Raw genomic sequence first — 20879 nt, 5'->3', positions numbered from 1 at the left:
TTAATACATAATAGACTTTAGTTAGTATACAAGGATCTAATGTATATGTTATGGGCTAGGAGGACATTAATACTGTATATACACTACATTTATGAATCCTTAGTCCTTTCTTCTGCCTGGGGTCCCCTTTGCTTAGCGTGGCACAGCACAGATCTGATAAGGGTGTGGCTTCATAGTGCCCCCGAAAACAGGGTCCATGTTGACATTCTTTACTCCCTCGGGGAGCTTGAAGGTGAAGGCCCGAAGGAGACTTGTGAAGAAGATGAACAGTTCTGTCCTGGCCAACTGCTCCCCCAAACACGCACGATGTCCTGCAAATGAAAGAACATGAGAGCTAGGTCAGTTATCTCACAGCTGTCCAGCATAACAACTGATATGTAGAATTTGAAAGGTAATAGGGGAGGATGGATGCCTCACGTGTTGGGGGTGGAGGGCAATGGAGGGCATTGAATCCTGACCCAGGGTCGAATATCACGAGGGTACAATTTTCTCTACTTCCAGTTTGTGTATATTTATGTTTTTTACTTGGACCTATGAGGGTATTTCAAATAAGCTTTTTACTAGTAAAAAATGATCATGTTAAGAACAGCCTTTGATATGTTTTACTTAAAAAAACTACTTAGATTTTCAGTGGGATGATGGTTCCTATTCTTTTATCAAATTTGTTTGTGATATTTATTGAACCACTTGTTATTGCTTTAAGAGAAGATTTGATAATTAAGGCACCAATCAAGGAGATGTTCAACATCAAGCTCGAAGATGATGTTGCATTGTTTTTTTTAAAACCTGGCTTGGCAATTCAACAAAGGATTTTTTTGTTATCAATTGCAGCAGGTGGGGGATATAAGATAAACAAGCTGAAGATGGAAATGTTGTTCTGTAATTGTAATACAGATGCTTTACACTCAGACCTTGTGAAGCAGATATCAAAGAGATATTTAGGAATTTACACAACCACAAATGTAGACAAATTTTAGAAATTAAACGTTTTACCATTAGTAGATAAAGGTAAAAACTGATTTATAAAATTAAAACACCTCCCTCTATCTGTTGTGAGTAGAATGGCAGTGATTTCAGTGTCCATTTAATTGTTATTTAATTTATGTTATACCCGCACTGCTGTGTTTTCAGCACATGACATTTTTAAGAATAATTGAAAGATTATTTGCTGCTTTTATTTGGGAAAATAGAACACCCAGATTGGCATTAGGTATATTGTAGAACTCAGCCAATTGTGCTTGGCCTTCCAAATCTGAAAGAATGTTTTTTTCCAAGTTTTACACAGAGCTCTTATCATTTTTCTAACACAAAATTGATGCACAGTGCAGCAGATAGTATTTACTTGGATCAAATGCTCATAGAGTACAAAATAAATGATTTTCAGCACCTGACCAAGTCACCGAGAAAAGTTCTATATGAAGTACTGCTGTAGATGTTAAACAAGAAACAGCAAATGTTTAGATTTTATGCCATTCCTGTTTTAAAAAGTGCCAATTAGATAGGAAGATATTTTGGTAGATCAGCAGTCGTTTCTCAATAGGATTGTAGTACAAAGATGAAGAATGAATGTCTGTAGATATCTTGGGGAATTTTTAAATCATGATCTATGGAAAAATGGGTAGGCATTAAACCACATATTAAGTGAGCCAAAAGCTATATGCCGTAGTTTTCTATTCAAATTGAATATTTTTTTAAGTATTTAGATCCAGAAGCTATAATAGTGGAGGGCAACTGGACACATATAAGGGATTGCTCTATGCTAATGGAGTATTGGAAAACAATGCAGCAATATTTTTCAGGCTACACTAGACACTGAATTTCCATATGATCTACAGGCGTAGCATTAAGCTCGAGCCATAGGAAAAAGTTATATACAGGTGTGTTGGTAGGAATGTTAATAATTGAGCTAAAGTGGAAAACAAAGTTAATACCTACAGTTGACCAATGGAGGAAAAAATGACTAAAGTAAAGGAATGTGAAAGTCTCTATGTGCTGAGGACTGGTTCATTTAGGAAGTTTTTGATACTTTGGCAAACTTTGTATAGTAGCACAATGCTTTGAATTGGTTTATTTTAAGATGCATTTTCAGTCTAATTTAGGATGGAGGGAAGTAATTTGAAAACACTAGAGGAACTTCAATGGACAGATGATATATTAGGCCATGAATATTGAGCTATGAGATTGAGATCCATTTTTTAAATATAATTGATGAACTACTGTAATGAATTGAAGTGAATTCATTTCTTCCAAGAAAACAAATTAAAAAGGGTAAGATTCTTAGATCTTTATAAAACTGCAAGAATATTTCAATTTCAATTTCAGCTTTATTCCGGTAAGACAATACCATAAAAGCATACCGACACAAATCATACATTTCTAAAAGAAAACAAAAGCAATTTAATAAAAGCAGTAAAACCAAACCCATCATAAGATTAAAAAAAATAAAAATCCAGGACTCCCCCAAGGTCATACAATACAATTAGATAAATGAAAAGAATAAGCAATTGATCGATTAAAACATTGTAGAAATACGCAGTACACATCACTTTACAAAACACCAAGAATATTATAGAATCACCATAAATACAATCTGTGTGCACAAAACAAATGGGATTGATATCTGACTGTTAATAGGAGTGGCTGTGTACTGGCAAGAAAGTTCACTTGGTCTCTTGAACTATAAGTACGCACAAATAATGATCATTGTAAAAATAGAATTTCGTGCTTCTTTTGTAAGACATTTGTCCCTAGCATACCAAAGTGCCTCTAAGAATCTTGGCAATGTGCCTACCACCATCACATGTGGTCTTGTTTTGCTAGTTTTTAAGAGCTGAGTGAAAATCTCTAATGCCCAACGATTTCTTTTTCCCATACATGCCTATATTCGGCTGAAGGCCAAAAAGAGGCAAACAATCAAGTATTACAAAAGACACATTATTCCAACAACAATAAATATTCATTTAGCGACTAAAACCAACTGTCTGGATAAAAGCAAATATTAATCTTAAAAGCTATAAATAAGAATCAATTACAGTATTACATTTTTATAAAGCCCTTAGTATTTGCCTCCAGTGCCATCAGGGACTTATTTTGCTTTGGTAGGTGAGGACTATTTAAAATAAAATGAATAAATAACTGAATCCTAGAGCCTTAGGCCCGCCTTGTCTCTGATAAATGAAATTGCTAGTAAAAACCGGCTTAAACCAAAAACAACATATGGTATCGTACTAGATCTCAAGAATCTTGCTGCTTCATTATAGTTCCTGATTCCAACGTTCCTGCAAATCGGTCGAAGCCATTTCCTCCTTGGTTTATCATAGGCATTGCAGTTTAAGAGGACATGGTCCGTCGTTTCAGGAGTCTCCATATTACACAGCCCACAAATCACCTCTTGTCTTCTCCCATTGAAGGGGACCCATTAAGAAGTAAAAGCCTTAACCTGGAGAGTCCCATATCGAAGCTTCATGTATAAAACTTTTGCTCGTCTAGGTTGGATAGTATCTATCCATTCCTCAGCATACGGTAATGGTTTAATGTCCAGGAAACTTAAAGTAAGTCTGCCTAGATCCTTGCTGTAGAGAGGGCTGTTTAAGGTAAAGTCCCAAAATACTTGTTTTAGTTGAATCTTAGATTGTTTTGTTAGTGTATGTGGTTCTTCCCAGTAAAATTTAAGGCCAAGAGTGTAAAAGCATTGTCTTATATAATGGAGCCACTGGAGGGAAATTGCCTTGTCCAAGTCTATAATCTCAATTAGCGCTTGCCTATAATGGATTAATTCAGGGGTAGACCAGAGTCTACACCAGTAGAGCAAGGGCCTCAAGGCTGCCAATTTACCTATTTGTTTCATGTTAATATCATAGGTTAAAGGAATCAGTGGAGTAGATGGAGGGAGACCCAGTACCCCCCTCATAAAATTATTTTCCTGGGTAACCAATGGGGTTAGGTTTGTGAATCCCCAGAGTTCAGCACCATATAGGGCAGCAGCCTGTGCTTTGCACCTATAGATCTCAAATACTGGTGAAACAATACTAGACCTTGAACATTTTAATTTTTGCTAATTGCCATGGAGCTATGCGCTAAGGAAATAGCAGCTTTGTTAACATGCGGTGCCCATGACAATTTAGCATCAAGGAGTATCCCTAGATAATTGAAATTTGTTACTCGTTCCAATGCCTGCCCTCTAATCCGAATGTTTCTCTTAAGTGCTTTATGAGGGTTAACAGTCAGGTATTTGGTCTTGTTTGTATTGATTTCTAGTCCCTTCAGGCTGCAGTACTCGCTAAATTTATCTAATAGAGTTTGCAAGCCCATGGGAGTTTGAGATAATAGGATGGTATCATCTGCAAAGAGGAGGGCGGGGACAGGATCACCGTTCAATCTTGGTGAGTCATGGTTGCTTTGCTTCAGATATTGAACCAGATCATTAATGTATAGTGAGAAGAGGGTTGGGGCAAGCACACAACCCTGTCTCACCCCCCTCTTAATAGGTATTGAGTCTGTCAACTCACCCTTTGGCCCCCACCGAACCTTTGCAAATGTATTTTCATGTAGTCTCTCTAGCTGGCTCAAGAGGTTCCCTGGCATACCCTGTTTCCCTAGAGCAGCCCATAAGGAGTCTCTTGGCACTAGATCAAAGGCTGCGCGCAGGTCCACAAATGCGATGTAGAGATGGCCTTTCGTTAGTCTAGTATATTTCCACATTAACGTCAATAGCCTAAAAGCCTGATCGACTGTGCTCGTCTGCTGTCTAAAGCCAGCTTGGTATATAGTCAGTATGCTGTTTCCATCTATCCAGCTGTTAATCCTATTCAGCAGCTGTCTTGCATATACTTTTTGTGTGACATCTATGAGTCTGATAGGTCTATAGTTCCCTGGTTCATCCCTGGAACCTTTTTTGAAGACTGGGATTATTTCTGCCCCTTTCCATGTCTCGGGCACAGGACCTCCCCTTAATATAGCGTTACTTAAAAGATTTAGATAAGGTGCCCAAATTTCTAAACTATGTTTAAACAGGTCCCCCGGGATCTTGTCCAAACCGGGGGCTTTCCCCAGCTTGATTGCTTCAATGGCGTTCACCGTCTCCTCCAGGCTAAATTGTAACTCGGGTAAGATGCCCTGGGTGGCTAATGTTTTATGTCTTGAGGGATAGAAATCAAGGCTGGGGGGATCAGAATAAAGGTGTGTAAAATAGTTAACCCATGTATTGGGATCTATATGATGATCAGTAGAAATTATCCCCTCTTTGCTACCATGGGTAACTATTTTCCAGAAGATCCTAGCATCACTGGTTTTTGCTGCTTCCAGGAGATCTTGCCATTTTTGATCCTCCCAGTTACTTTGGGCAGTTGCCAGGGTTTTCTTATAACTGGCCCTTGCCTGCTGTATGGCCAATTGGTTCTTTTGCTTTAGAGCCTCTATCAGCTCTCTTTTCCTCTCCCTACATTTGGTAGTGTACCATGGGCTGCTTGGGGTAATCTGCACCTTCTCCTTTTTGGGCTTGTACCGTGGCTGTTTGGTCAGGAAGGGTCTTAGTGCAATACTCATTGATTGGTGGATGGCCGTGATGGGGATATCAGTAAGTTCATTTTCAACATAAGGGTCTAGGAGATTAGAATATGTATGGTAAATATTTGTCATAGTCTCCAGATTGCCTATCATTGCAGGCCATTTTATATCCCGTCTGTTGTTACTGAGGAAGGGTTGTATCTCCACCTTATTATGTTCTACATATTCCAAATCCAAATCTAGGAGGTGGGCGCTAAGTTCAATTATTAACGGGAAGTGGTCGCTTTCCCTTCTTTTATCTATCTTAAAAGTCATTAATCTTCCCCATGTACTTATACTATGTAAAATATAATCTATTTTCGAGGTAGAGTTGCCTCTCTGGAAGGTATCCAAATTAAGGCCTCCTTCACCCACTCTACCATTACATGCCCTCAGTCCATGTTTTAATGTAAGGCCCATAAGTTGCAATGCAGCCACTGTGCCTGGGACTGTTTTTTCTATTGTTAAATAAGGGATTGCTCTGGCTCGATCTTCTTCTTCTGCTAAATGTTCGAAACCAGTTATGGGTTCATAATTACAATTAAGGTCACCCCCTATCATAATTGTCTCTCCTCCTGGGATCTTTTTAAGCAGGTCGTCTAATAGAGTTATTTCAGGCGACTCCAAGTTTGTCCTTCTAGGTCTTATATATACATTGAACAAGTGGGATATTATCTTATTTTTTCCCCCCATTATCAACCATAAAATGTCATCTGACTCTGTGGTTTGCATACGTATCTCAACATTTAGTGAGATTTTCACCCAAACAACCAGTCCCCCAGACGGTCTCCCTCTAGCAGCTGAAATTGCACTAATAAAGTAGGTTTTATATCCTAGCTTATACGGCGGGTCTTTAAGCCAAGTCTCTTGGAAGAGACAGACATGGTATTGATCAATATAGTCCTGCCATTCCGGGTCTGTAAGCTTATTTTTTAAGCCTGCTACATTCCAGGAGATCATGGTGATAGGACCCCTCCCGTTTGGGGTTGTAACATTAGAAGTAGGGCTCAAATATGCTGCCGAGTCTTTCCTACGGGGCAAAGACTCCACTATAATACCTGCCCCTGTAGCATGAGGATCAGGCCCTAAGGGGGGCTCTCCTACTATTGGGTCCCCAATTAGTCCCACTTGTGCCTGATCGATCTGGAGTAGTCAATCTACTCTTTCAAGATTGGAATCGTAGTTTCTCCTTTGCGATCCCTCCATGACATTATACTTAGGCCTCGAGACTAGGGGTTTGGTAATGTAAGGATCCGAACTGAACCTCATGGCATTGATCGTGGGGGCGGCGGTTCTCTGTTCCATGTCAATCAGGCCTCTGGATAAGCTTCCATCCTTAAATGTTAATGCAATAACATCATGTTGCCCCATCCCTCCTGAGATTCTTTCTGCCCTCTTTATATCTGAATGAATTATGGATAGACAGTGTCTTTTAGTCCTAATCCAATGTGTAAGCTTATTCTTTAGGGAATCTTCGTCTTCACTACTATCTATGGCCAATTTTGGGACATTTAACAGATAAACAACATTGGTCCTACTGAGAAACCTATCCCCCACAGAATGTCGATTCCATGTAGTATAATGTTTACGGTCATGAGATGCTTGGGGATGGGTGATCTGGGTAAGCTCCACATTCCCCTTTTGGGGCCCTTTTACCAAGCGGGATTCTCTTCGTGGATTCCCTGTTTTTTGCCATAGATCACTTGCATTACTACTAGGGTAATTGCGTGGACCAGTATTTTCCCTGTATACCCCTCTCGTATATCCCTGCGGTTGCTGTGAGATCTTGGCTATAGCTGGGGTAGGGATGGGGTTAGTATTTAAATTTTGAGAACGTGTGGATCTGCCTTGTGGCTGAAATGATATAAGGGGGGTCTCCTTACCGCACTGAGCTTTGTGGGTACCCCAACCCCCCTCCTTTTCCACAATATCTGATAGGGTTCTTACTTCAAGTTTCAGGTCCTTAACTTCCTGTATTAAACCAGAGAGTAGGTCATAGAGGTCTGCTATAGTTCTTGTTTTATGTTTTGGAGGATTCATTGGTTCTAAGTTGCATGGAGAGATCCTCTCTCTAGGTAATTGTACAATTGGAATAGTTGGATATATCTCATTCAGTAATTCCCCCTCTTGTGTATTCTGTACTTTATTACTATCAAGTTCTGCCAAGACTGCATATTTATTGGAACATACAACTTCACACTCCTGCTTGTGGCCCTTCTTCCTAGTACTATCTATGGTGCATGGATGTCTGGATCGAGTTGTAGCATCCTTAGGGCTACCAATCCTAATATCGGGTGAAACCTCCCCCTCTTGCTGACTAATAGTCTCTGTCACTATATCTTCCTCTAGTTCAACTTTTTTTGTGTAGTAAGAGGTAATCTTTTTATCAGGTCCCTCCCGGACAGTGGCCCTACTACATAATAATGACTCTACCTCCTCAATAAGATCATCAATTTCGTCTATAGTACAATTCTCGCCCGCATTCCTGAGTTTTTTTGTAATTTTCTCTTTCCCCCTTGGGGGTTCTGATGCCTTACGTTTTCCCATGCTTTGGGCCACCTATATGATACTTCAGCTCTAATGAACCAGAGCACAAATATGTATTTATGGACAAGGATAGAAGTAGGTCTAGTGGGGGTAAGCCTAAATGATAGATACTGACAATGAATATGACAAGTATTTAAATAAAGGTTTTTACACTCAAAAATTACAAGTAAACTTCATGCAATAAAGTAGAGAGGCAACGACCCGGCCCGGCCCCACTTCAAATCTAGCAGGTAATAATGAGAGAAGCACTATGCTGGGGAAGGGTGAGTTCCGTCCTAAGGCCCTCTATAAAAGGACCTTTTTTTTTTTCTTTTTTTTTGGGGTAGGTATTGACACAGTACCTTCAGGCGGCCAGCTACTTGTGAGCTGCCTAAACCGAGCGTCTTGTTGTGAAAGTTAGGGGGGTGGCCCTGCCCTGCCTCTTCCTGGCAATGACGGGCAAGGACGGGCCCGCCCTTGGCCCGGGCTTTGCCCGGGCACCGCCCGCGCGCGTCCCGCGATGGCGGGAGCGCTTGAAGAAATTTAAAGGGCTCCTGCCCCGGACACAACCTCTGAACACGCTTCCCGCGACGGCGGGAGCGCTTGAAGAAATTTAAAGGGCTCCTGCCCCGGACACACCTCTGAACGCGCTTCCCCAAGAATATTGTGATGTAGAAAATATCATCAACAAGAATGTTGCAGGTAAAAATATTGTTTTTTAGCTATGTTTAATAATGTTAAAATATTGTTTAAAAAAATATTTATGTAATATTGTTTTTTAAATAGTTTTGTATTTTTGAATAATTTTATTTTTATTCATGGAAATGTTTATTTTATTTGTCATTTTTAGTAGCAGGATGTAGGTGTTATACGGGAAAAAGGGTTAGGAGATTTTTAAATATATATATTGAAGTTTGAATTTTTAATTCTTTAAGAATTTTAGGGTCAGATGTAGCATTTTCCGATTTTGTGAATCGGAAATTGCGAGTCGGTGCGACTTGCAATTTCCGATACGCAAAATCGGATGCAGAACGGTGTCTCAGACACCGTCTGCGAGTCGCTATGGGGTCGCAAAGACCCACCTCATTAATATTAATGAGGTGGGTCGCATTTTGCGACCCCATAGCGAGTCCCTGCACTCACAAGGATGGTGGCCTGCTGAAGACAGCAGACCTCCATGTCTGTGACTGCTTTTTAAATGAAGCAGTTTTTTAAATTTATTTTGCAGCCCGTTTTCCTTAAAGGAAAACGAGTTACAAAATAAAAAAAATAACGAAACCATTTGGTTTCGGTTTTTCAGAGTAGGCAGTGGTCCATTGGGCCACTGCCTGCTCTGAAAAACCCTTTTTGGCAACATTCACAAAGAGGAAGGGGTCCCATGGGACCCCTTCCCTTTTGCAAATGGGTTACCACCAGTGTGACACTGGTGAAAACTACGAATTGCTTTGCGACGCATTCGCGGTCACAAAGCAATTTAGCATAGCGATGCGAGTCGCAAATAGAAAGGGAACACCCCTTCCTATTTGCGAGTCGCATTCACAATTTGCGAGTCGGTAACGACTCGCAAATTGTGAATGAGCATCGCAAACAGCATTTTGCATGGCGCAAACTGCGATTTCCGCAGTTTGCACCATGCAAAATGCTTGCTACATCTGGCCCTTAATACTTAATTGTACATTGCAATAGAAGTTTAATTGCATTTGTGTAATTACTTTTTTTTTTAAAAGCATGTTTTTATTAACAGCTTTGTTAACAGTCACAGTAAATTAGCAATAATAAAACTGTGCAGCACTGTTATATTGGGGTGCCATGGCACTACTCAGGATTCTGCAGTCCTCTGTGTCCTACATAGTGGAGAGGGGAAGGGAAAGACTGGAAGAGAGAGAAGTTCAAAAACATTCTTAGCCACAACTGGCTGTCCAGCCCCTCACACAGCCATCAAGTCTTGGACCCACCCATTGTCTATATTTCCACCTCACAGCCAGACTCATTCCCAACACCAGATAGGTCCTCCTCATCCTGTTTTTGGTGATCTAGGCCCTCTTCAGACTCTTGGTCATTTGCAGTTAGCCAATCAATCTTGGCACCTCAAATCTCCAAATAAGGCTCGGCATGTCCATTCTGTCTCACTCTTTTTAACCTACATTCCTCTGCCACTGTCCATTCCTTAAAGTCCACCAGCCAGCAAATCAGTGTTGGTTGCACTAGCCAAGTGAACAGCAACGCACTTTCTCGTGGCACCAGACCAAGCAAGGCAAAGTGATACCTCATCTTATTCCCTTTAGCCGGGCGTGGCAGCAAGCTCAATAGGCAGTGTTTCATTTCCTTCCCCACTTGGGGGCCCGCCACCCTGCGTAATGTGTCAACCCCCCCCCCCCAAGTCCAATATATCCCCAGTCTAAGGCATTCCCATGCCATGTGAATGAAATGCGCCTCCATACCTGGGGCAGCCATTTATTAATTTATTAAGATTACATTTTTAATTGTAATTTTTAGCATACAATTTTATTGCTTTTGACTGGTAGAGTGGGTTAGGTGGTTTCCTGGTTCTGGGCCAAATAACCAAGATCAGAGTGGCATGCCCTCCCTGGAGGTGGCTAGCAATCAGTATGTATTAAGAGGGAAGGTTTTCACGAATAAAGGAGCCCAAGTAGCTCAAATGTCTGATTTGGTTTCTAGGCATACAGTTACCCTTGTATCCAACCCCTATTCCGCTGATCAAATCATGGCCAAACACGTTGAGCCATTTGCTTCCCTGAAGGCCCTTTTTATTAGGGAAAATAGAGGAAGTGGGAGGTGTAGAATGCTCTAATTAAATCCATGGTTTAACAATGCCTGCAGGAGGGCCAAGCATGGCCTTTTGGAAGCAGTTAGACAACAGCATAGACCTGCCATAATGATGGCAAGGCGTGACTACGCTGCTGTAATTAAGTCTAGTAAGGCCCAGTGGGTGGAGGATATATGGCAAGATTTGCTAGTAGCAACCAAGGATTCAGATGCAAAGCGATTTTGGTCCCTGGTTTCCCTAGATGGATGAAATCTGAGCTCTAGGCCAGATTGCCACATCTGTGCAAAGACTTGGATCTCTTATTTTACTAAATTCTACAGCCATGATTTTTCTTCTTCAGCGGACATAGAGGTTGCATATATGGATACGTTTGATGGGGGCAGGTGCTATTGCACCATTAACTAGGAAAGAAACAGAGGCAGCTATTATGGCCCAAAAATCAGGGACGGATCCTGGGCTAGACGGGATCCCATCTGACCTGTATAAGTCTGATTTGATACTATGGGGCCCTTATATTAATAGAGTCTCAAAAGCTATTCTGGAGAGCAACTCCTTTCCCCATTTGTGGAAGGGCACAATAATTATTCCTATCTACAAAAAAGGGGACAAATCGGCTCCTGGAAATTATAGACCGATCAGCCTTTTAGATAATCTCCAGAAACTCTTTTCCTTCCAGGTTTTGGGTAGGTTTAGAGCCTGGATGGAAGAGAATGGGGCCTAAAGCCACTTGCAGGCAGGCTTTAGGTGAGGGCTGGCCACGGTGGACCAGGTCTTCTGCTTTCTTAGAATCAAATGGAAGGTGGTGGATCTGGATGGTGGTAGGCTGTTCGTCGCCTTTGTTGATCTCAGATCTGCTTTTGATCTGGTACCCCGTCCCAAGCAATGGGAGACTCTGGCAAAAACTGGAGTCCCGGGCCCCTTGTTTACTTTGATTAGGGAGCTGTACTCAGGGAGTTTTACTAGAGTAGGGTGGGGGAAGGACGGAGACCTATCTGACGAGTTTCCCATACAGAAAGGTGTTAGGTTTGGCTCCAACTCTTTTCTTACTTTTTATGAATGCCTGTATCCCGTACTTATTTGATAGCTTAAATGATACCCCGAAATGGGGTGGTATCAAGACACCGTGTTTGCTGTTCGCTGATGATACCATGTTTTTATCCCAAACCGCCTCTGGATTATCTAGGCTTCTGGAGAAATTCTCTGGGTTTTGTAAGGATTATAGCTTACAAATAAACTGCACCAAAACAAAATGCATGGTATTTGGTGACCCAAAATTTAGAGTAAAGAAGAATATAGTGCTGAATAATGAGGTTCTTGAATGTGTTAGTGATTTTGATTATGATTATGTGGGAATTAGATTAGAAAATTCCCACAAATGGACATCACATCTGACAAATGGTATTATGTCCCTTAAACAAAAGACAGAGGGCCTTTTGAGATTTGCTGCTAAACCGCCCACCTTTCCTATCACACCTACAGTGGATATTTATAAAGTGCAGGCTAGAACGGGTGCTTTGTGTGGTGCTGAGCTGTGGGGCCATAGTACACTCGACAATATGGAAAGAGTAGAGAACCTCTTTATCAAGGCCCTGCTAAAAGTTCCTTCGAGTTCTCCTACTTTGCCTAGCCAAATGGATTTAAGTTTGTATTCTATCGATGATATTGCTGCCTTGAGACCACTGCAATATTGGATTCGGATTTGGTCCACTGCAGTGCTAGATCCTTAAAGGATATGACTAGGAGCGCTTTTAAGAGACTCTGAGGTTGGAAAAAACCCATGGTGCCAGTATGTAAAAAGAGGTTTTCTCAAGCTTGGGCTGGGCTCGTATTGGACGGATCCTTTGCATCTTCCAAAAATCACCTCACGGATTTTGAAAGATGCATACGGGGTGAGTGTACAAACATCAGCCCTAGCAGCTATTCCGTCGGGTAGTATGACAGACAGCTTTTTATCTTTTAAGTGTCATTATCAGTTTGAGCACTTTTTTGATACTATTTTACATCCTGCGGTATGTGCACTTTACCTAAAATTCAGATAAGGATGTCTACCAGTGCGTAATCTCACTTCCAGGTGGAAGCAAACTGTTGCTCTGTTGGATTTTTGCCCGATGAGGTGCAATACTAGGGAAACAATTAGCCATCTTTTATTTTACTGCCGCATATAAAAAGCAAAGGGCTCACTGGATAAGACCTCTTTCTAACTCCATGGGAATTAGGGATCGCCATTCGGCTCTCAGGATTTGTATAACCAGCACCTTCGGGCCGGTGGTGTGTGCTGTGTCAAAGTTTTTAGCAACCATATGGCGTATTAGAGCAAGCTTTTTGACACAACATTTACTTAAGGATAGAGACTGTTTTTTTAATTGATTTAATATTGTTATTTTTAGATTTTGAATATATATTTGTATTATACAAAATTTCTTTTTAATAGGGGGAACATTTTTAAGGTTTTTGGAACGTAATTTATTCAACTAATTTTTATTGTGGTATTTATTTGATCTAGAATATAAGCTTGGTTAAATATTTTACCCCACAGGCTAACGGATATCAGGAAAAACAAAGCCACATGTATCCCTTTATAGAGCAATTTGGTGTCTGATTTTGCATGCCCTAGGCTTTGGCAATGCATTTATTTTTTGTTTTTGTTTTTATCTTAAGGATTTTAGTATTGTATTTTTATATGTTATATTGAGAATTATGGTCTTATATGTGTATTTGTATTGCTTTTATGGTAGCTGCCGCCGAAAAAAACCTCAAATGATGATGACTGTTTATATATTTTATATATATTTATATATACATTGTATTGATTTATTTCTTGACTTTTAATTTGTTTGAAAATTAGTTTCTAATTTTTAAAATAGTTTAACATAGGTTATCAATTGTACATTTTAATATATTAAGAAAATAACTATGTTTTTTTCAATAAATATTTTTATGTATTTTAAGTGTTTCTACATACATATGATTATTAAATTACATGTTTTAACAATGTTATTTTTTATCTTGTTTTTATAGGAACTTTTAAATAATTTATGTATAAGCAGAACATTATAATTAAATTGATTAGTATTTTTTAATGTGCATTGTTTTTTAGAATAATATTTTTCGAAATGTGTATTTTTCCGTCTCAGTTATTTTTATACATTTTTATTGTTTTGAGTTGAAGTAGTAAATATTGTTTATTATAGGTCTAAGTTCATATCCAATGGTTTATAATTGCTAATTTAATTATTTTAATTTAGAATACTTTCTTCAAGATGGATTAGTTTGGAATGAGTATAGTGAATTTGACCCCTTTGTCCAACACTGTCCCTCTAATGGGTACATTGGACATCAATTTTGAGCCAGTTAGGTGTATATTTACTAAGAGTTTGTGCCGTGTTTGCACCACAAAGGTGACGCAAGGTGACACAAAATATTTTTTTCATTATTTACTTTCCAGTACAGAACTTGTTTTGCACTTGAAAATCACTGAATGTAATGCAAAGCAGTGCATAGTGCTGCTGTATACTACTTAGCTCTAAGGGACTGTTCCATGAGTTGCGCATGGGCATTCCCATGTAACCACTCAAGGTTTTTGAAGCAAAACACTATTTACTTAATAAAGTAGAATCGATTGTTCATCAAAAAAGAGTGCATCGTTCAAGTAGGCACTATCATTGAGAAATGCATTTATTATACCTTTCCTTTCCTACTTTGCATGTGTGCTGCACTGTACAACACACATACAAAGTGGGAAAAGTTTTAAAGTTAGTGCAATCATAGTATTTTTTTTGGGAAGTTTATCCTTCCAGTACAAAACATATGCTAGATTCATGCAAATCCCCTTGCTATGAAGCAAAGTTGTGTGCGTGGTGCATGGCAGAATATTTCTGCGCCGGCACGAGGAAGAGGGGCGGAAAGTGCCATATCTCTGTAAATATGGGGTTCTCTGGCTCTATCCTTCTCATGCTGCATAGTGCAGCAGTTTTGGCTGCTGCGCTCGGTGAAAATTTAGGAAATCTGGGCCCTAATGTCTAATATATTCTCCAAAGGCATTTAGGTTGAAGTGGGCACAGTAAAAGACACCCTGTCATTGTCAGCACTTTTCCCAATGTGGTCTCAGATTGAAGTAGGAATCGTAATTTTAAACTCCTTCACTGTGCAACACTTTCCCCAAAATTACCTAGATCAGAGTGGGAAAAGTAAGTCTGACCCCTTCATTTGTCTAACACATTCCCCAAACTGTCTTAAATTGGAACATGAATATCACTGTTTTCCTTTTCAGAGTGCAACACATTACCCAAAGTGGTTCAGATTGGAGTGGTAATAGTAAATCCAATTCCTTCAGTGTCCAACCCCTTTCCAAAAAAGGTTTAGATTGGAGTAGAAATAGTAATTTTGACCATTCCAGAGTTCAGCACATTAACCAAAGTGGCTTACATTGTAGTGGAAGCATTAAATCTGACCAGATAAGGGTTCACCACCTTTCTCAAAATGGTTTAAATTGAAGTGGGAATAGTAAATCTAGTCCCGTTCTGTGTCCAACACATTTCCAAAAAATGATTGATTTGCAGTGGGAATAAGAAGTTTGATCCCTTCAGTGTTCGGCATATTCGCCAAAGTGGTTTAGATTGGAGTGGGAAAAGTAAATCTGACACCTTCAGTGTCCAACACATTTCCCAAAAGAGTTTAGATTGGAGTGGGAATGGTATTTTGACCCCTTCATTGTCCAACAGATTACCCAAAGTGGTTTAGATTGGAGGGGAGCATAGTCAATGTAACCTCTTTATTGTTTAATACCTTCCTCAAAATGGTTTCATTTGGATTGTGAATAGTACATTTGATCTTTTCAGTGTGGAACATTTTCCCCAAAATGCTTTACATTGGAGTGGAAATATCTTGTATTATGGTTCTAATATACAAGCGTTGCAAAGAAGATTGTGGTGTTAGTAAGTGAGCTATATTTTAAAATTAAGTATGTTAAATAATGGATAACTGTTGAGAGGAATAGGATAACTATGTAGGTTTTACTGAGCTATTGTATATTTTGTAGGATTTGTGGAAATTTGAAAGCTGAGGCAAACACCGACACACTCTTGTCAATGGAGTTTGGTCTGTGGTGACTGCCGTTTTTTTACCAGTTAGAAATAGGTGCTACAGTGAAGGTGATGAAATGTCTATTGTCCAAATAAATGCTGTATAAAAGCTGCCTACTGCTTTGTAGTGTTGTTGGTTTAAAGTGTTTGTGTGATTTGAGATTTTAATAGTACACTTGTATTGTTTAACATATTTTTATTTGTATTTTTTTAAATTACTAAACACACATACATATATTGTTTATATTTTTTATATCACTTTCTTTACTAACAATCAAGGGTGGCTCCTCATTAGATCTTTAGGGGCATTAGGGTTTTTCCCCGTGTATTTTAAATTAAATGCTACATTTAATGGGGTAGTGTTGGGGAGCACGAAGGTCAAGATAACGGGCATGTGAAGACAGTCACCCTCCCTTACAACCCTATCTATGAGTTTTTGTGACCTTGGAAATCATTTCTGATCTGGTTAAATATTTTTGGTCTCGACCCTGTGGTGCATTGAGCAGATAGGAGCAACTGCTTTGAAGCGGCTATATAGACTGTTGGTTCACATGAGTGTCTTTTGGGCTAAGGCATCAGTTTGCCATGGCCCCAAAGACCTTGAGAGCTGCTAAGCCCAGCAGGCTATCCTCCTTGCCGAAGACCCATACAGGGACAACTGGCAGATGATGAAAAGTGGGGTCCTGGGTCAACAAGCCTACCAATCGAAGACAAAAACATGAAGCGAAACCCACAGATATTGCTAATGTGTAGCAATCCCCACCCCTATTTCAGGTTTTTTCAAACCAGACAAGAAGTTCAGCTGCAGGAGCAGGACGGCTGACATGAGGGTCAAAGGCGATCATGCCAACCCTTAAACTCACCTGAGGTACTTCACGGGGGTCCTGGCGGAACTCAGCGGCAATATATCTCCGGCATCTCTGACGGCGAGGAGAGTAATGCTTCGCTGGCGCATCCAGCCACACGCTCATGAAGGAAGCAACTGTACCGGATTAGCCCACCCCTCTGTTGCAGCCAGGTGGCTTTCAGGAGCTCAAGACAGAAGCAGATGCAGCAGACGCAGCAACAGCAACAGAATCACCTTTGGGCAAAGCTGTGATCAATGGAGGAGCTCACTGTGATTCCGTAAGTGAGAAGGGACAAAACATTGTTGGAGAGAGGGAGAATACTACAGTGGCAGCACAAGGGGTTGCTGCTGGCACTGGAACAGGTAAGCCTCTTGTTGTTGACTGTATTTCTGTAGTGGAGGCAGTCGGGGGTGAACCTGTGAACGCGGTTAATACCTAGGGGGCCTCAGAGATAATGGCAATAGTCTCCAGTGACTTGACACATTCAAGGACACAAACTGAAATGGATGATATAGCTGACCATTTCTTCTCTTTATCTAATTGGACTGATTGGTCCGACGATGACTCTGAAATTAGGCACGGTAGGAAGAACTTAGTTTGGAGTATAATGAGGCGCATGAGCAGCTTGGGAAGCAGGAACAGGAGTCATTGTTCATTACCCCCGATGCCCGGCTGGATCTACCTGCCACTGTAATTAAGTAAGGATCCTTACAGCAAGAGGAGAGCACTGGAGAGAAACAAGTTGTTAATGGCCGTGAATTGTTGCAGGACTATTTAGTGCCACCCTGTTTGAGGGGAATGATTCTGGTAGTGGCAATATGCCCCAGGACTCCCCTGACTCTGCATCACTGGAAACAAACTTCCAGAGCACTATGGCGCACCGGTAAGAGACTCGGGCAGACAGCCAAAAGTCCCAAACTGCCTATAGGAAATTGCAAGGTGCTATTCGGCGGGTGGCTAAGACCTGTACTCAGTTCTTGGAGAGGATGGACAAGCTGGAAACAAGGATAGTAACTCTTGAATCTGAGGCATCAGCACATAAAGCAACCTGAGACCTATTGCAGACTAGGGTGACGGAGGTCCAGTGGAAACAAGAGGATTTCGAAAATAGGCTAAGGCAGAATAGCTTAAGAGTTGCGGGCATCCCTGAGGGGTGAGAGGAAGAGGACACTGGCAAATACATCATTAAACTTTTGAAGGGGCCTTTCCTGAGCTCTCGGAGTGGAATTTTTGGAAATTTCCTGCTGTGTCAAGCAGTATTTGATCGGGCCCATCCAGATCGGAAGCGGTCTTTAAAGGATGTACTTTTTTCGTTAGACCGGATTTTTACCATTTAACTGTCGAACGAAGATGGCACCTCAGTCAGATGATCCAGCCTTTTCAACTAAAGGGTGCTCAGTCTTATTTGATAAACCCACCAAATCTCAAGATCGTAGTACAGGGCAGGGCCCACTTTTTCACCTAACGAATCAGGGCTAAGGAATTCTTGGATGACATGGGCCCTGGTCAGGTGTCATAGACATGTGATGAGCCCAAGTACACCAATTAGTAGATGTCTGAGCAGGGTAGATCTAGTTTACTTTAGATTGAGGGGACCCCATGTTGGAGCACGAGGCCCTGTTTTTTGTTTCTGAGATGGGATCTACATTGACGGTCACTTCAAAGCTGGTGTCGGCCTAAGTATAGATTGCAAGGGGGAACATCACCATCAACGGACCTGGACGGTCCTCTTACCTGCAATATTTAGTGGGTGTGGGGGAGGGAATGCCTATTGAGGGGGGTCAGGGGTGGGGTGAGGAGAAAGGAGAGGGAGTGTGGTGGCTTTGGAGTTGGTTAGATGGGGTGTTAGGAGGAGGGGGAGAAGGGTTTTTGCAGTGTCATGGAGCAGTGTGAGTCACATGTATGGCATGGGTGCTGAGTTCTCTAGCGGAAAGCAAGATGAGCATGGCATGAGTAGGAGTAAAGAGCTTAAGCAGTTGGTTAATGTGCCCAATTTGAATTTGAAGTGCTGTGAATTCCAAACTAAAATGTGGGAACCGCTGATGCAGGATAGAATTCGCTTTTGTATGATTAATATCTGTGGTTTCAATGACAGAGGAAAAAGGGGCAGGATAGCCTTGGGGCTTAAATCCTTGAGGCCCAATATCATTTGTATACAGGAAGCTCATGTTACATGGATGTAAAGGAGGATATTTGAAGAGTTGGGGTACTCACTGCTTAGCTGCACAATTGAAGGGAGCACAACAAGGGGAGAAGCTATAATGGGCAAACGTTTTGTTGGATAAAGGTGAAATCTGATAAAATGGGTAGATGGGTCATTATGGATCTCCGTATCAGTACAGGGAGGGCCACACTCTGCTCGATTTACGGCCCCAATCTAGATGACCCTACTGTCTTTCACGCACTCAATCTGGAGTTAGCAGTATGGCAAGCTCCTTTGATCTTGTGTGGGGATTTTAACCTTTACATTGAAATCGGTGGGAGCAAGGTGGGGACTCTAGGTACTTAGATAGGAAGCCATTGGTGTCTTTGGCCATTCAGCAATTAAAGATCACAATTCCGTGACGTATGGGGGCTTTTAAAAAGGCCCGACCCCGGGTTTATGTTTTCTCTCACCCCCATGATAGGCTAGTGTGTCATGACTATTTTTTTGTCTCTGCGTCTCTAGTAGGGCAGATAGTCATTCAACTGTTTCCCAGGGTACTGTTAGATTATAATCCCTTAGTGATGGATTGCGCAATTGCTGGTTTTGAAAGGCAGCTTAGAGTCTGGACATTTGATAGGAAACTTCTGTATGAGGAGGAATATGTGAAACACATGCCTAAACGGTTAAGGGAGTTTCTTCAGTTTCATCAGGGAACTACTCCTCCTAAAATGGTTTTGGACTTGTTAAAAGCAGGAATAAGAGGGGAGACATTAAGCTTCATTAACCAAACAATTTCAAACATGTTGTGTTTTGAATCAGTTAAATTAATTCAGCTGGGGCAGGCTTGTTGGAGGAATCATGAAGGACATCTCTGTATTTAAGGCTAAAATCAATGCTCAGTACAGTAAGGTGATGGCAGGCAAATATCAAAGTCACAGGGCTGATTGTTATTAGTATGGTGAGAGTATTGGGAGGCTGTTGGCACATCGTCTTGGAAGGAAAGGGGTAGAAGGTGGCGTTGAAGCTATTGAAGATAAAGAAGGGGGGGGCAAAATTTCTTCAGAGATTCTATTATATACAGATATATGTGGAGGATAGCTTCCCACAGGCAGTTAGTTACTCTAAGTTCTTAAAATCAGTTGAAGTGGTCTCATTGAATGATGAGGCAAGAGCACTGCTTAAACTACCAATCTCTCATGAAGAGATAACGGTTGCAGTAGGCTCCTTGGCTAGCATGAAGGCAGCAGGGATATATAAGATTCCCTTTGAGTTTCATAGGTTATTTCTCCCTTAGCTCCTAGAGGTCCTGTCTTTATCTTTTCTGGCTGCCGAGGCAGAGAGGGCAATACCACCCACCGGGGAGGATACTAGCATTGTGGTTTTCAAAGACAAGGGCAAATCCCCTTTGAAACCGGGGTCGTATTGACTTATTTTGCTGATCAATGTAGATGCCAAGGTCTATGCTAAAGTTATGGCTTGCAGATTAGGAAAGTAATTGCTAAGCTTGTCTCTCCTTGTCAGCATGGGTTTATACCAGAACAGGCCACTACTGATCATGTCCGTAGGGTAATTACTCTGTTAGACATAGCTGAGTTAACCTAAGTCACCTTTGGGACTGGTGTTGTTGGACGCAGAGAAAGCCTTTCATTGAGTCTCTTCTTTGAGTTATCTTTGGGAAGTACTGAGGTGGAAGGGGCTTGGTCTGGGCTTTATTAACTCTATCAGGGGTCTTTATCAAGCCCCCAGGGCTAGAGTGTTGATCAAGTGTAGTGGATCGGGCCTGATGCCTATCGCTAGGGAAACAAGACAGGGATGTCCCTGCTTTCCCATACTATTTGATTTATATTTTGACCCATTTATTGCCAGGTAAGAGAGCAACATTAGGATTGTAGCAGCCTCTGTGAGTCAAATGCAGTATTAAGTGCTGGCATATGTTGACAATATAC

The 20879-nt window shown here is 41.1% G+C and overlaps 1 protein-coding gene across 1 annotated transcript in view; it reads right to left on the bottom strand.

Annotated features, from left to right (window-relative positions):
• Positions 1 to 20879, bottom strand: part of LOC138265303 (cytochrome P450 2J4-like) — a 145344-nt gene continuing 124465 nt past the window's right edge. The window contains exon 9 of the mRNA XM_069212911.1: positions 1 to 311. Within this exon, the coding sequence (XP_069069012.1) occupies positions 133 to 311 (179 nt within the window). The 3' untranslated portion in view covers positions 1 to 132. The remainder of the gene's footprint in view (positions 312 to 20879) is intronic.

The sequence above is a fragment of the Pleurodeles waltl genome, chromosome 11 (assembly GCF_031143425.1).
Source record: "Pleurodeles waltl isolate 20211129_DDA chromosome 11, aPleWal1.hap1.20221129, whole genome shotgun sequence".
NCBI classification, from domain to species: Eukaryota; Metazoa; Chordata; class Amphibia; order Caudata; family Salamandridae; genus Pleurodeles; species Pleurodeles waltl.
The sequence above is the reverse complement of the archived record's forward strand: the minus strand, read 5'-3'. Positions and strand labels throughout refer to the sequence as shown.